Source organism: Urocitellus parryii, chromosome 4 (genome assembly GCF_045843805.1).
Source record: "Urocitellus parryii isolate mUroPar1 chromosome 4, mUroPar1.hap1, whole genome shotgun sequence".
Classification (NCBI taxonomy): Eukaryota; Metazoa; Chordata; class Mammalia; order Rodentia; family Sciuridae; genus Urocitellus; species Urocitellus parryii.
The window spans coordinates 19332048-19345117 of NC_135534.1; the positions used below are offsets into that span (position 1 = coordinate 19332048).

The 13070-nt window shown below is 40.5% G+C and overlaps 2 protein-coding genes across 2 annotated transcripts; both read right to left on the minus strand.

Moving 5' to 3' along the window:
- Positions 1–933, minus strand: LOC113175056 (olfactory receptor 4X1-like). The gene has a single exon (XM_026379221.2). The coding sequence runs from the start codon at positions 931–933 to the stop codon at positions 1–3; it is 933 nt and encodes a 310-aa protein (XP_026235006.2).
- An 8363-nt stretch (positions 934–9296) lies between these two features.
- LOC113175073 (olfactory receptor 4X2-like) lies at positions 9297–10226 on the minus strand. Its single transcript, XM_026379237.2, has one exon. The coding sequence runs from the start codon at positions 10224–10226 to the stop codon at positions 9297–9299; it is 930 nt and encodes a 309-aa protein (XP_026235022.2).
- Positions 10227–13070: the final 2844 nt, after the last annotated feature.

A 13070-nucleotide genomic window follows, 5' to 3' on the forward strand; every position in this document is an offset into this window, starting at 1 on the left:
TCATCTGCTTCCCTCCCCGATTGCTCTCCTCCTCATGAGCCTCCACGCGGCACTTTTCACCTCCGCATTCCTGAAGGAGTAAATGACCGGGTTTAGGAGGGGCGTGAGCACCGTGTAAAACACGGCCACAATCTTGTCCGCAGGGAGGGTGACGCAGGGCCGCAGGTAGACAAAGGAGCAGGGTATAAAGAAGAGGGCGACCACCGCCAGGTGAGAGGCGCAGGTGGAGAGGGCCTTGCGCCGCCCTTCGGCGGTGCGGCTGCTCAGGGAGCGCAGGATGACGGCGTAGGAAGCCAGCAGCACCGCGAAGCTCAGCACCGAGATGGAGCCGCCGTTGAGGATGATGAGCAGGCTGATGAGGACCGTGTCCGAGCAAGCCAGCTTCAGCACCGGGTGGACATCGCAGAAATAGTGGTCAATGACGTTGGGGCCGCAGAAGGGCAGCTGGAAAATCAGGAAGGTTTGCCCGAGAGAATGCAGCAAGCCCCCACCCCAGGCCGCCGCCACCAGGAGGCCACAGGCTCCCGGGTGCATGATGGCCCTGTAGTGCAAGGGCTTGCAGATGGCCACGTGGCGGTCGTAAGCCATCACCGTCAGAAGAAAGATCTCAGTGCCGCCGAAGAAATGGAGGAAGAAGATCTGTGTGATGCAGCCCTTGAGGGAAATGACTTTCCTCCTGGTTAAAGTGTCAAAGATGAGCTTAGGAGCTGTGACAGAACAGTAGCAGATCTCCACCAAGGACAAATAGCTGAGGAAGAAATACATGGGCGAGGTGAGCCCTTTGCTGGCCACGATGGTCACCACAATGAGGCCATTGCCCAGCACGATGGCGGTGTACATGAGAAGGAACAAGGCAGAAATGACCTTCTGCACGTTCTGGTTCTGGGAGAATCCCAGGAAAAGGATTTCAGTCACGTTGCTTGTATCTGCCATGTTTTAAAGCGCAGGAGCTGACCGCCTGGAATCAGCAAAACTGTTCTCAGTCATTAGAAACATCCTTCTCAGACCTGGACATCTGTGTCTTTCTGCTCCCCTTTGAGTTCCCTTCCAGCCCTGAGTTTCCCCAGAGCATGGACTCCAGAAGACCAAAAGGATAAAACAGCAATTATCTGCAGTTTGACACTTTTCTCAGAATCCAATTTGACTTCGTTGTGAAGCTACACTGAAGTGTTTCCTCGGATCCAAGCACAGGCTTTAGCTGATTTCATCCTCAAACAAAAATCAGAGGACATTTTATAGATAAAGAAACAGAAACAGAGAGGTTCAGTCACTTGCCCAAGGTCACGTAGCTCATATTCAAACTAAGATCCATATTCTTCAAAATTTAGATGCTTGCACTAGGTCTCCTGCTATGAAGGATGACTCATAGGGCTAGGGATGTGGCTTAGAGGTACAGCCCTTGCCTAGCAGTATGAGGCACTCAGCACTGCATAAAAATAAATAAATAAAGGTATAAAAATATTTTTTAAAAGAATGACTTATACTAGCAGTTTCAGATCAGTCTTATCTTATACCAGAACATGGTACCAATATTTTACCACAAGTGATAGAATTTCTCAGCAGCAATTACTCTCCAGCCTGTGAAACCAACCAGGCTCCAGAGCTCATAAATGTTCAAACCAAATTATCAACTCTGAGTATAATTGATTATGAATTTATTCTGCCTTATGACCCTGTTCAGACCCCATGTGAGCACTAAGGTGCTCTTGCTGCAGGAGGCAGGTCTGACAACCCCCATTGCTGATGCAAACTGATAGTGTCCCAGGATTCTCATTTGGACATCTTACCTGCCCTTAGAACAGTTGACTGCTAAAACATGGGACTGCACATGCTAAGTGATTTTATGAGTTCCTTTATGCAACACATCCAGAGTAATCAAGTGCATGGAGACAGAAAGTAGAGCAATGGAACCTTGCTTTCCAGGAGCTGGGGAGGGCAGAATGGGGAGTTGATGTCGAACATTTAACTTTCACTTTGGGGCAGCTCAGGGCTTGTGGATGGATGGTGGCGATGATTGCACACAGTGTGTGCATGTGTGTGAAATTATATATGTATAATACTATATATACATACAATATATAATACTGTACATACATACAATATATAATACTATATATATATGCAGTGCAAACAATGTTATGTATACAATACTGTATGATTTTTATTCCTTTTTGTTTTGTTTTGTTTTGTTTCAGTGCTATTAATGAAACTCAGGGCCTCAAGCACACTAGGTAAGACTCTACCACTGAGCTACACACCCGGCCCATGAATGTACTTTAATAACAATGAACTTTACACTTATAAATGTTAAATGGTCAATTTTGTTATTTGTATTTGTCCACAACTTAAGTACTTAATTAATTAACAATTGAAACACCTCTGACATGTTACCACCTCACATCCTTCCCCCTCTCTATACCCACCTCCAAGGAGAGTAGTTGATGCTTGGAGACTTTGTCATATCCCCATACTTTTGGTTTCTTTCTTATGCCTGTTAGGGAGTCCAGCTAGTCTCCTAGATGGCAGAATAATTGGGATTGAGAAATTCTGGGATTCAATGTACAAAATTCATTCCACACCGTGTTATAAGGCAAGACTGATATGATGCTCTTTTTACATAACTAAGTTATGAAAGGTGGCAGAAGCATTTACATTTTTTAAATACAGACCTTGATTCAAAAGAGCTATCTGACCTTGAACAAGTAATCAAACCTACTCAGCCTCCATTTCCTAATCTGTAAAAAGGGATGGTATGGTCCTCTCATTATTGTCCCCTTTCCCTATACCCCACTGCCATGCTCCTCTATGCACTCAGCTGAAGTGCTGGCGTTTCACACACAAGATGTTTATGCAGGAAGTCAGGAACCTTACATGAGCAGAACAGGTTTCATCTCATGGGGAAAAAATGACTCTGAGTGAATATTATCTGTGAACTTTAGCTTTAAAACAAATCATCTCTGTTTATATAATTGCCTCTGATCTGGGGTAGCAATGAGACTTGTCCTCTGAGAGACTGTGAAAGGATCTCTTTAGTCTTCAGATTTTTTAAAAAAATTATAGTTTGTTTTTATTCAAGACTGTTAAAGGCTAACAGAGCAAGATTTATGTACAAGGTAATTATCAAATTGTCTTAAAAAGTTAAAAATAAAATGGATTTGGAATGGAAGGAAACTAACAAATGCTGATTCTGTAGATAGAAATTTAGAACAGTTGAGAGATTGTTTCATAAAGGGATCATCAGACCAGTCATGATTTTTTGCCTGTGGAGTCTAAAATAACTTTTAATTCTGACTTATTAATTGACAGACCAAAGCAAGAAATTCAGGGGAAAAAACAATGTGATTTTATGAGACAGCAAATTAATTCATAAGGTTTCCATGTTTTTCCAAGGATGGCAGTTAAGAAAACTTAAAATAGGGATGAACATAGAAGCATAAGATCTGCTGACCTCATTAAACAACTTCCATGAAAATTTTCCAAAACTTTCAAATGAATCTAGTCCCTACCTTGTGGTTTCCCATTTGACTTTTCCTATCATAGGTACTGTGTTCTATGAGGTTCTGAAAGATAAGACAGTCCCACTGGCTTTTTCCAGCATTCCCTTTCCCCCACTTTTTCTCTAGATATCATGTCATAGAGAAACAGAGGGCCCTCTCTTTTCTAGTTTCATCTACTGAGAAAACATAGACCATTAATTTTGGAAAGAAGCTCATGGACTCCTAAATTACAGAAGAGGAATCTGGGGCCTGGAATTCAGCAGCTGCTTGTTAGAGACCTGGGAAGAAAATCAGTTTTCATGGCTCCTGCTCTACACTTGTTTCATTTCCCGTCTCATTTATCGACTTCTCTTCCTAGTGCTCATGCCAAACTGTGCCCAGAAGGGAGGGATATCATGACGAGACAAGAGAACCATGTATATAAAAAGGTAAAGCCAGGAGGAAGCATAAGATGATGATGATTATGATGATGATGATGATGATGATAGCAATGATAATAATAGTAAGAAAATAATAATGCAGTCCAGCTTCCATTGCTCACTTGCCCCAGGTATAATTTCTATCCAGGCAGCCTGTGCAAAGCTTAGAAATCCTGAAGAAGAGAGCATGTTTCTGGAGTCAACCAAACTGGGATGCCAAGGAAAAAATATCTTTGCAAGATTTTCCTTCAGAACTAGGGTGCTTACCTCTAGCACTTTGTCACCAAGTGTTAACTATTGTCTATATGGTTTACATGTATCAGTCAGGGCTCTCCAAAGAAAATGTAAGCTCTTGAAGGCTGTTGAAGTATCTCTTATATCCTATCCTTCAAAGCACTCGGCACAGATCTGGGAACACAGAGTAGATGTTAATGCATGTTTTATTGTGATGTCTCATTGTTCCATCTGCTACTCCAGCTATTTCAAAGCCAAAATAACTCTGAGGGTGTCCTATAAACAGTACATACATGAAAGTTCACAGAGGAAGGGTATGTAGTCTCAAAAATAAGATTTTTTTTAAAAAATACTTCTCAGCATGTCCCAGGAGAATTGGTGAAATAATCTTATCTTGAATATGGTTTGTTACCTTGATTCTTAATCTTATTTTCCAGATCTTTTGTAGTCAGAAAATTGATTCACTTGCACCAACTCACCCTAAGAAAACAGGATTTTATTTAACTTACAATGTCCAAAGAAAAAGTTATCAAAGAAATAGAGTATGCTAGTGTTTACTGGTCTAAAATTTGGAAATCTTGGTTCAAGATTGTACTCAGCAAATTTTGGGCTTCTGCATGGGCTAATCTCCATTCAGGCTCAACTGGAGCTAATACTTTTATTTCTCCCAGAGAAGATGATGTAAGGATGTCTTAGGCGGGTCCCTTGAGTTTCTGAAAAGAATATTCCTGAAAATTTTGTTATTCAGAATTTGACTTAGAAAATTAGCTTTGCAAATTATTCTGTGCTGACCATGTTACCAGTAGCTCTGAGGAGAATGACTGTAAAATCCATTCTAAACCAAGGTAACTTTCTTGTCCCGTCATTTAATCAGACAGGTTTCAACAATACGATACCAAAGTTCTGCCCATCAGACGACAGTAAGTCTAAGAAAGTCTGCCCATGAAGGGAAGTATGTGAAGCAAGATTAACACCAACAGAAAGTGCCAATGTGCATAAAATACCTCACCTGAGGGTCTGCTTATCCTTGAAGGGGCCCAAGGATGGACTCAGAATCTGCTTCATCCATAAAAGGCACTGATAAGTGCTGACCTCCCCCATCCCCCACCTCCATGTGCCAACTCCAGCACTTAATGACTTTTTCACGAGGAGAATTGTAAGGAAATAGAACAGGGTCGGTCTACCCTAAAACCCCCATGAAGAAGAGCTGGAAATGTTTGTTGGGCTAAGAAGCCTAAAACATTTAAGGTGTATGGAAAGGAAAGCTGAGATCAGAGAATTGAATTCCCTGAAGTTTTCTAGCATCCTCCATCTGGGGAGTTTCTGGGAAAAGCAAAAATTTCCCAGTTGCTACATTCAGAGGTAAAGGAACCTGTGTCTCTAATTAACCCAATTATAAAGATGAGACTTCTGCTTGCCCTCATGATTGGCCCCCTCCTGTTCTCAAGTAAATGGCAGAGGAGAATCCAACATCAAATCACCCACAGGTCCCTAGCGTAGACATCCTCAAGGGGCTCTTGGTCTTCTGCCCTTACACCTTATTGGACAGTAATGTCAGTGAGTTCCAGTAAGACTGTCACCAAGTGGATCAGGACCACTTCACACAGTTTCTTTGGACAGTCTGAACAAAAGAATTCCAGACAAGCAATGACCTTCTAGTCTAAAAGGAACACTGACATATATGTTGGTAGCTGGATAAACCAGCTGTCATCTAATTCCTATCCTATGGATCTTCCAATTGCTCACTGTAAAATTATAAGCATTTTGCCACAGATTCTCAGCTCATGGTTTTCTTGTGCAGGGGCTTCTAGAAGTCTAGAGTCTAGAAGGCTAGAAGGCTGGAACTCCTAGCCATCATTTCCCAAGCAAAAAAGATTATTACATCTTTTGACTATTCTAATCTGTTCTGCATAGCCATGCTGCTTCTCCAAAGTTGTATATCTTTGGTGAAATGAAGAAGGAAATATAGATGTACAGAAATATGAAGTATAGACATGGCATTTTGCTCCTATTCATACCCCACCAGAAACACTATGGAACTCAAATTCTGTCTTTAAAGCCCCGTCTGCACTATTTAATGAAATCTATTAAATCCTTCTGTATATCACCTTCACAAGCCCCTGATTTATTAGTTTCAAAATAAACCGCATTGTCTTCTGTCATAGTCACATCCTTTCCCAACTTCTCAGTAACACACCTCTGAAAGAGAAGAAAAAATGGTGCAAAACTCACACCAATGAAAACAAATGAGAAGAATTTTTTTAAGTTAATAAAGACTGGCTAAATGGCATGAAGAATCAGAACAGAGAGCCCATGCAGGCATTTCTACCAGCCTAAAGAAAAAAAGGAAAAGAGCTGTTTCATTCTGCCTCTTGTCTCACCCCCCTCCCACACACACACACACACACACACACACACAATGGAATACTTAATAGAGACCTATTACTCTGCTAAATATGTTGCATGAAATTTTATGTAATCATCAAAGGAATCCATGAAATAATTACTAGTGCTGCCCCATTATGTAGATGAAGAAACTGAAGTATAAATTTATAATAAACTGTTGAAGGTCACATACACCAAGTGACAAAGGTATAATTTAGAAGTCAGGAGTCTGATTCCAGAGCCTATGTTCCAAACCTAAAATGACAGCTGACCAGTCCTTACTGATTTTTAAATAGACAGTGATTTTGCATACAGGATGAAATAAGTTTAATTTTTTTCCTCTTTTGCACTCTTCTTTTTCTTCTTTTGCTGATGGATATACAGTTTTCTCAACAGCATTTATTGAAAAGATATTCTTTTCCATTCAGTACTCTTAGCACCTGGTTAAAGTAAGTTCAGCAAATATGCACAGATTTGTTTGTGGACCTCAATTCTGTTCCGTAAGTCTATATGTTGGTCTTTATTCCAATACCATGTTTTGGTTACTACACCTTTGTGATATGTTTTTAATTAAGAAAAAGCGAAACATCCAGCTTTGAAATATACACATGAATGCAGTTTCATTTCTGGAAATGTATCTCACAGATTAGCTGCACACGTGTTTAAATCAAGCTTAATTGCTTATAAGACTATTTGAAAATAATCCAAATATTCATTAGTAGGCGACCTCTTAGGTAAATAATGATACACCCACTCAATGAGTATCAGGAAATTATAAGAAAGAAATGGGGAAGTTTTCCTTGTGTTAAAATACAAAAATCTCCAATAGGCACAAAACAATAAAGCAAGTTTCATATCCATTCATAGTGTGTTATTATAAAAGGTGAAGATAAATGAGAAACTACATATTACATGTGCATTTGCTCTTAAAAAAAACTCTGAAAAAATATAGGAAACTGAGTAAAGAAAAGTAGGAAAAGGGAAGGAAGAAAGGGGAAATGAATAGAAAGCAACTTTTTACTTGTGTACCTTTTCATTTTGTTTATTTTTAAACCTTCTGAGTATGTTACTTTTCCACTAATTAAATTAAAACTTTTAAGTAATTTTAAATAAAATATGAATTTAACTGATGGCATAAGATAAATGGAATAAATCAATACAAAAATATAATCAATTTTACTTAATAAAAATGTAAAGTTTATAAACACTGAAATCTTGATAAGATTCAAAACCAATCAAACATGAGAATATCCATCTTCACAAAAGTATCAAGGAAATGCAAATCACACAATAAGATTTCTCTCTAGTTTGCAAAACATTTTAATATTTTACTGTAAAATGATTTGCCTTACAGGGAAAAAATGAAAACTAGAAAAAAACTGTTTTCCCTTAATCTAAATTTCCCAAATATTACATTTTTTCCTGATTTTCATTATGATTCATTCTTAAAAATTAAAAGATATACAAAGAGATGGATAGAATTTTTCTCATAAAGCGGAAAAAAGAAGTAGGTCGGAGAATACAATTTTTTAGTTCTATAAGATAAATCACTGTACCAATCAAAAGTATAGCATGGGAACTATATCTAACAATGTTATGTATATATTAAAATTTTGCTTAGAGTAGACTTTAGTTACACTTACCACAAGAAAAAGCTAACTTTGTAAGGTGATGGGTATGTTAATAGACTTTGCTATACATGATACATTTTACTATATATGTCTAACAGCATGTATTCAGCATGTATTCATCTTAAAAATATGCAATAAAAATAACAAATAAAAAAATAAAAACATTTTTCTAAAATTTTTGAAAGTTGCCAACAAAATGCCTTTTTATAATTCTAGCTAAAGGATAAACAATTCAAAAAGCCAAGGACATTCTCTAATATAAGCAAGAAATTATTTTCAAAATCAGCAAACTAATATATGTGCAATTATTTTATCTCATCTATACTTTTTCCCGCTAATGTTCTTCATTTCCCACTAATGCATTTAATTGGCATCAGTGTTAATCTGCAACAATTCTTTTATCTTTCTTTGTCTTCACACATTTGAAGAGTGAAAGGCAGTAATTGTTTCAGAATCTTTTTAAATTCAGGATTCCTTAATGCTTTTTTCATGACTGCACTCAGGTTATGTGCTTTGGTAGGAATACCACAGTAATGATGCTGTGTGCCTCACAAGTACATTGTACCAGGAGGCATGTGGCATCATTTTGGGTTATTCCTGCTAACATTAACTCTGGGAAATGATGAGAAAGGACTATAACATTATATTTTTCCATTTTTAATTAATTACTATCTTGTTTGGAGACTCTTTAAGCTTAATTAACAATGATTTCTTAATAAGCAAATAATTAATGGCACAGTTGCCTTCTGTTAAAACTTTCATAAGATACGTGAATCAATCGAAGGCTGTACACCAAAAAGTCTTTAGGATCTATAATACAGTAAATTTACCATAGGAAGCAAGTCTACAAGAAAGTCAGAAGTATAGGCGAATATCTCTACCCAAGAATATTTACTACAGTGTCATGAAAGATAGTTTTAAAAAAATAGAAAAATTCTAAAATGGCTGGTTATATTTTTGGTACATCCATAAGGAAATATTTTATACACAATTAATATGAAAGTTTTAAAGATGGGCAAAAGATAAAATACCACTAACACATCCAGATAACTTTCCTTGTACCTATTAAGCCGCATCAGTTTGGACTCACATCATTCCAAACGCAAAGGACCAGTACCAAGGCTCAGCCTCTATTTATCATCTATTTTCATTGTCCTGGTCCACAGCCTCTTCATGGCCTTCTTCACCTCAGCATTTCTCAGGGAGTAGATGACAGGGTTGAGGAGTGGGGTCACCACTGTGTAGAACACGGCTACCATCTTGTCTACAGGCAGAGTGGTAGATGGTCTCAGATAGATGAAGACACAAGGTGCAAAAAATAAGACAACCACGGTGATGTGGGACCCACAGGTGGAGAGGGCTTTGCGCCGCCCCTCAGAGCTCCGAGTCCTTAGATGAAGCAGGATGACCACATAGGACACCAAGAGGACCACAAAGCTGATCACAGACAGGGTCCCCCCATTAGCAACAATTAGCAGACCAATGAAGAAGGTGTCTGAGCAGGCTAGTTGGATCACGGGAAGCACATCACAGAAATAGTGGTCAATCACATTGGGACCACAGAAGGGCAGTTGGAAGATGAGAAGGATCTGGGAAAAAGAATGTACAAAGCCCCCCACCCATGCCATTCCCACCAGGACCATGCACACCTGCTGGTTCATGATGGTGGTGTAGTTGAGGGGCTTGCAGATGGCCACATAGCGGTCATAGGCCATCACTGTGAGCACGAACATTTCTATGCCACCAAAGAAGTGCATGAAGAAAAGCTGTGTCATGCAGCCCCACCAGGATATGGTTTTCCTCTCAGCCAGCAGGTCTGAGATGAGTTTGGGGGCTGTAGTAGAGGAGTAGCAGATCTCCACGAAGGACAGGTAGCTGAGGAAGAAGTACATGGGGGATCCCAGACTTCTGCTGGTCATGACAGTGAGCACAATGAGGGAATTCCCCAGGACAATGGCCACATACAAAAGCAGAAAAATCACAAAGCAAACTCTCTGCGCCTCCCAGTTGGGAGACAGTCCCAGGAAAATGAATTCAGTCACATTGTATGTATTAGCCATAAGATCACCTCCAACAGGCAGCTATGTGGGTCTCGTGACCTGAAATTTGTCCTGCAAAAAAAGGATGTAGAGTAATTGAGGGGTTTACAGATGGCCATGCCACCAAAAATGTTTATCAACTGGAAAGTAAAATAATTTTGTATACAGAGATTGGACTGGTGGAAACAGAGCAGAGGAGGGATGACCTATTAAGAAGTCAGTAAATAACTTCATTAGACAATTTGGTGCAGAGGACAACGTGACTGTCCATGTAACATAACTTTCTATTGTCTGCAACTTTACCAAATTGCTCTTCTCTGCTTGTTTCCCAAAATTGGTTTCCAAAACATTGTTCTCAACCTGTCCACATGCCCTTCAGAGGCTTCAGAAGAGATGTCCTTTGTTGCACCTCCCTGGACTCAGCACCCACAAAAGGATCACAAAACTTTGTCTAGATTCTAATTTTGTCCTCCCCTCCTATTTCTTATCCTCCATACTTGGTCACTGTGTCCCGTTTGCTTTCTAAGGATCCATTTAATCCATGAGCAATTCTCCTCTTTGAATACATTTTCATTTCCGCCAATCATATGGGTCCCATGTCAACAAGTTTCCCACAGCCCTCCACCAATGCCCACTCATTCTGTGACTCATCCTTCTCTACATCATATTCTTTCCACACCTTGTCATCCCCAAGATTACCCACTGATTGGCTTGAAGACTGTCCTGGTCCATATTGGACTTTGGCTGAGCCAGCTGTGGTCAACATGGTCTCATACAGAAGCAATCCAGAGTCCCTGAACCTGGGAGCCAGACAACTTGCACTCATGCCACAGAGTTTCCTTTCTTCACAGATGGAGATTAAGATGGTTAAAGACCACCAGGAGGCAGAGGGAACTCACTGAAAGAACTTACAGAAACAAAAGACAAGGTCCATACCTAAAGTCTTAGATCACTGGGCAAATCCAGGAAGACATTCATGGAAGAAAGCAGTGCTAACAGTCTGGACTCCTGGGTTCACATTCCAAGTTTTGCAGATAGTAACTATGTGATATATAGAAAGTTCTCTTATTTTTGTTGCTGTTGTTTGTTTGTTTCTTTATGGTACATGCTAAGTAAGCACTATACCACTGACCTGTATCCTCAGTCTTTTATTTTTTTTTTATTTTGAGACAGGGTCTCCCTAAGTTGCTCAGGTTAACCTCAAACTTGTGATCCTCCTGACTCAATACTCCTGAATAACAGATTACAGGCTTGGGCCACGAAGCCCAGCGATAGCTGTTTAAGTTCTCTGACACAGGAAGTTCAAATGAGCATGCAGTTCATACCTACCCCACACACAGAAGCCCTGAATTCCACCCCAGCAGCATATTAAGTTGTCATCCTCTGTACTGCCTAGATCTGTCTAAATACAAGAAACCCATGTCCAAAGACTACAGGCCCTCAGAACCATGTCCCTTTTCTAAGGTTATTTCAGAATCACAGGACTTCACAATGGCTTATATTGTTTTAGGTGGCCAACTGCCCCACTGTAGTCTAAGCCTCCTGAGGAGAGATTGTATCTTCTCACCACTGCATCTCCAATGCTTACTCCAGTGACATCCATCTAATAGCACTCAGTGAGTGTCACTGGGGTGACAGTGGGTATACATATTTCTTGGCCTTCTTAGCACAGTTTTTGTTATATTATAGGTTTTTAAACAGAATTCTAAGAACAAAGGTCTCCAAGGATCAAGACTATACCTTCTCCATTTCTGAATCCCAGAGCACAAAACTGGCACTAACACCAGACCCACAAAAAAGAACTGTGCAAAACATTATGAGCCTCAGAGCCCCATTTCCTTTGCCTTAAAAGTGAAATCAATCATCACGTACCTAAGAAGTTCATGTTCACAAAACAAAACTGACACCAGTATTTCTGTTCTGAAGCCAGAGATTCAATTCCCTCCCTGAGAACAGCCCTGGGCTCATTCGAGTTGCCAGTCAGCCAAGGGAGAAGTATTAGGCCAATCGAGGACCAGGACTCCTGCTTGCCGGAGTCCCAAGGCAGGGGATCTACTACCCGTGCAGCCTTAGACTTTGGAATGTGGGAAGCTGAGGTCCCAGAGTCTCAGATCCACCTGACTTAAAAACAAGAGCAAAAGATTTGCCCCTCGGGTGCTCCACCGAGAACTAAGAACCCTGGCAGCTCAGCCTTAGGTCCATGCTGCTTAAGGGACACCTAGGGGGAAGGCATGATCAGGTGAGAGGAGGTCTCCAGGGATCTGTACCCTTTCCCCTTCCTAATCAGGCAGAAGGTCTCAGGGGAAGCAGGACTTGCACAAGCCTAGTAGGAAAAAAATAATTGGGAAATGTGAAAAAATTAAATTGTCCCATAATTCACAGCGCACTCCTCTGGATGGAATTGTTCACAAGGCAATGATCCTTCTCCTGCTCATCAGGAACTTGATCCTGGGGCTTGACATACAATGAACAGTACTTAAGAGGGCGGATCCAAGGATTATGGAAACTGAAATAGCTCATCTCAAAGCCTGTGGTGTAGAAGGGGTATAGATGTGGTGTAGAAGGGGTATAGGGTTCCCAGCCAGGGGTGATTTACCCCAGAGGACACTGGGTAATGTGTGGAGCCATTGGCTGTTGTCCAAGCTGGCTGGTGAGGGAGGGGCTCCTGACATGAATCAGGGAGAGCCCAGGGAGGCTGTGACATCCTACAGGCCAAGACTGTCCATATAGCAGAGAATTACCCAGCCCAGTGTCTATAGGACTTCCCTGGAGATGCCCTGCTGTAGCTGAAGCAGATTTGCTCTGAATTCATAAGTATTGAAATGAGGTGTGGAGAACATGGGGATTCCTTACAGTGCTGTGACC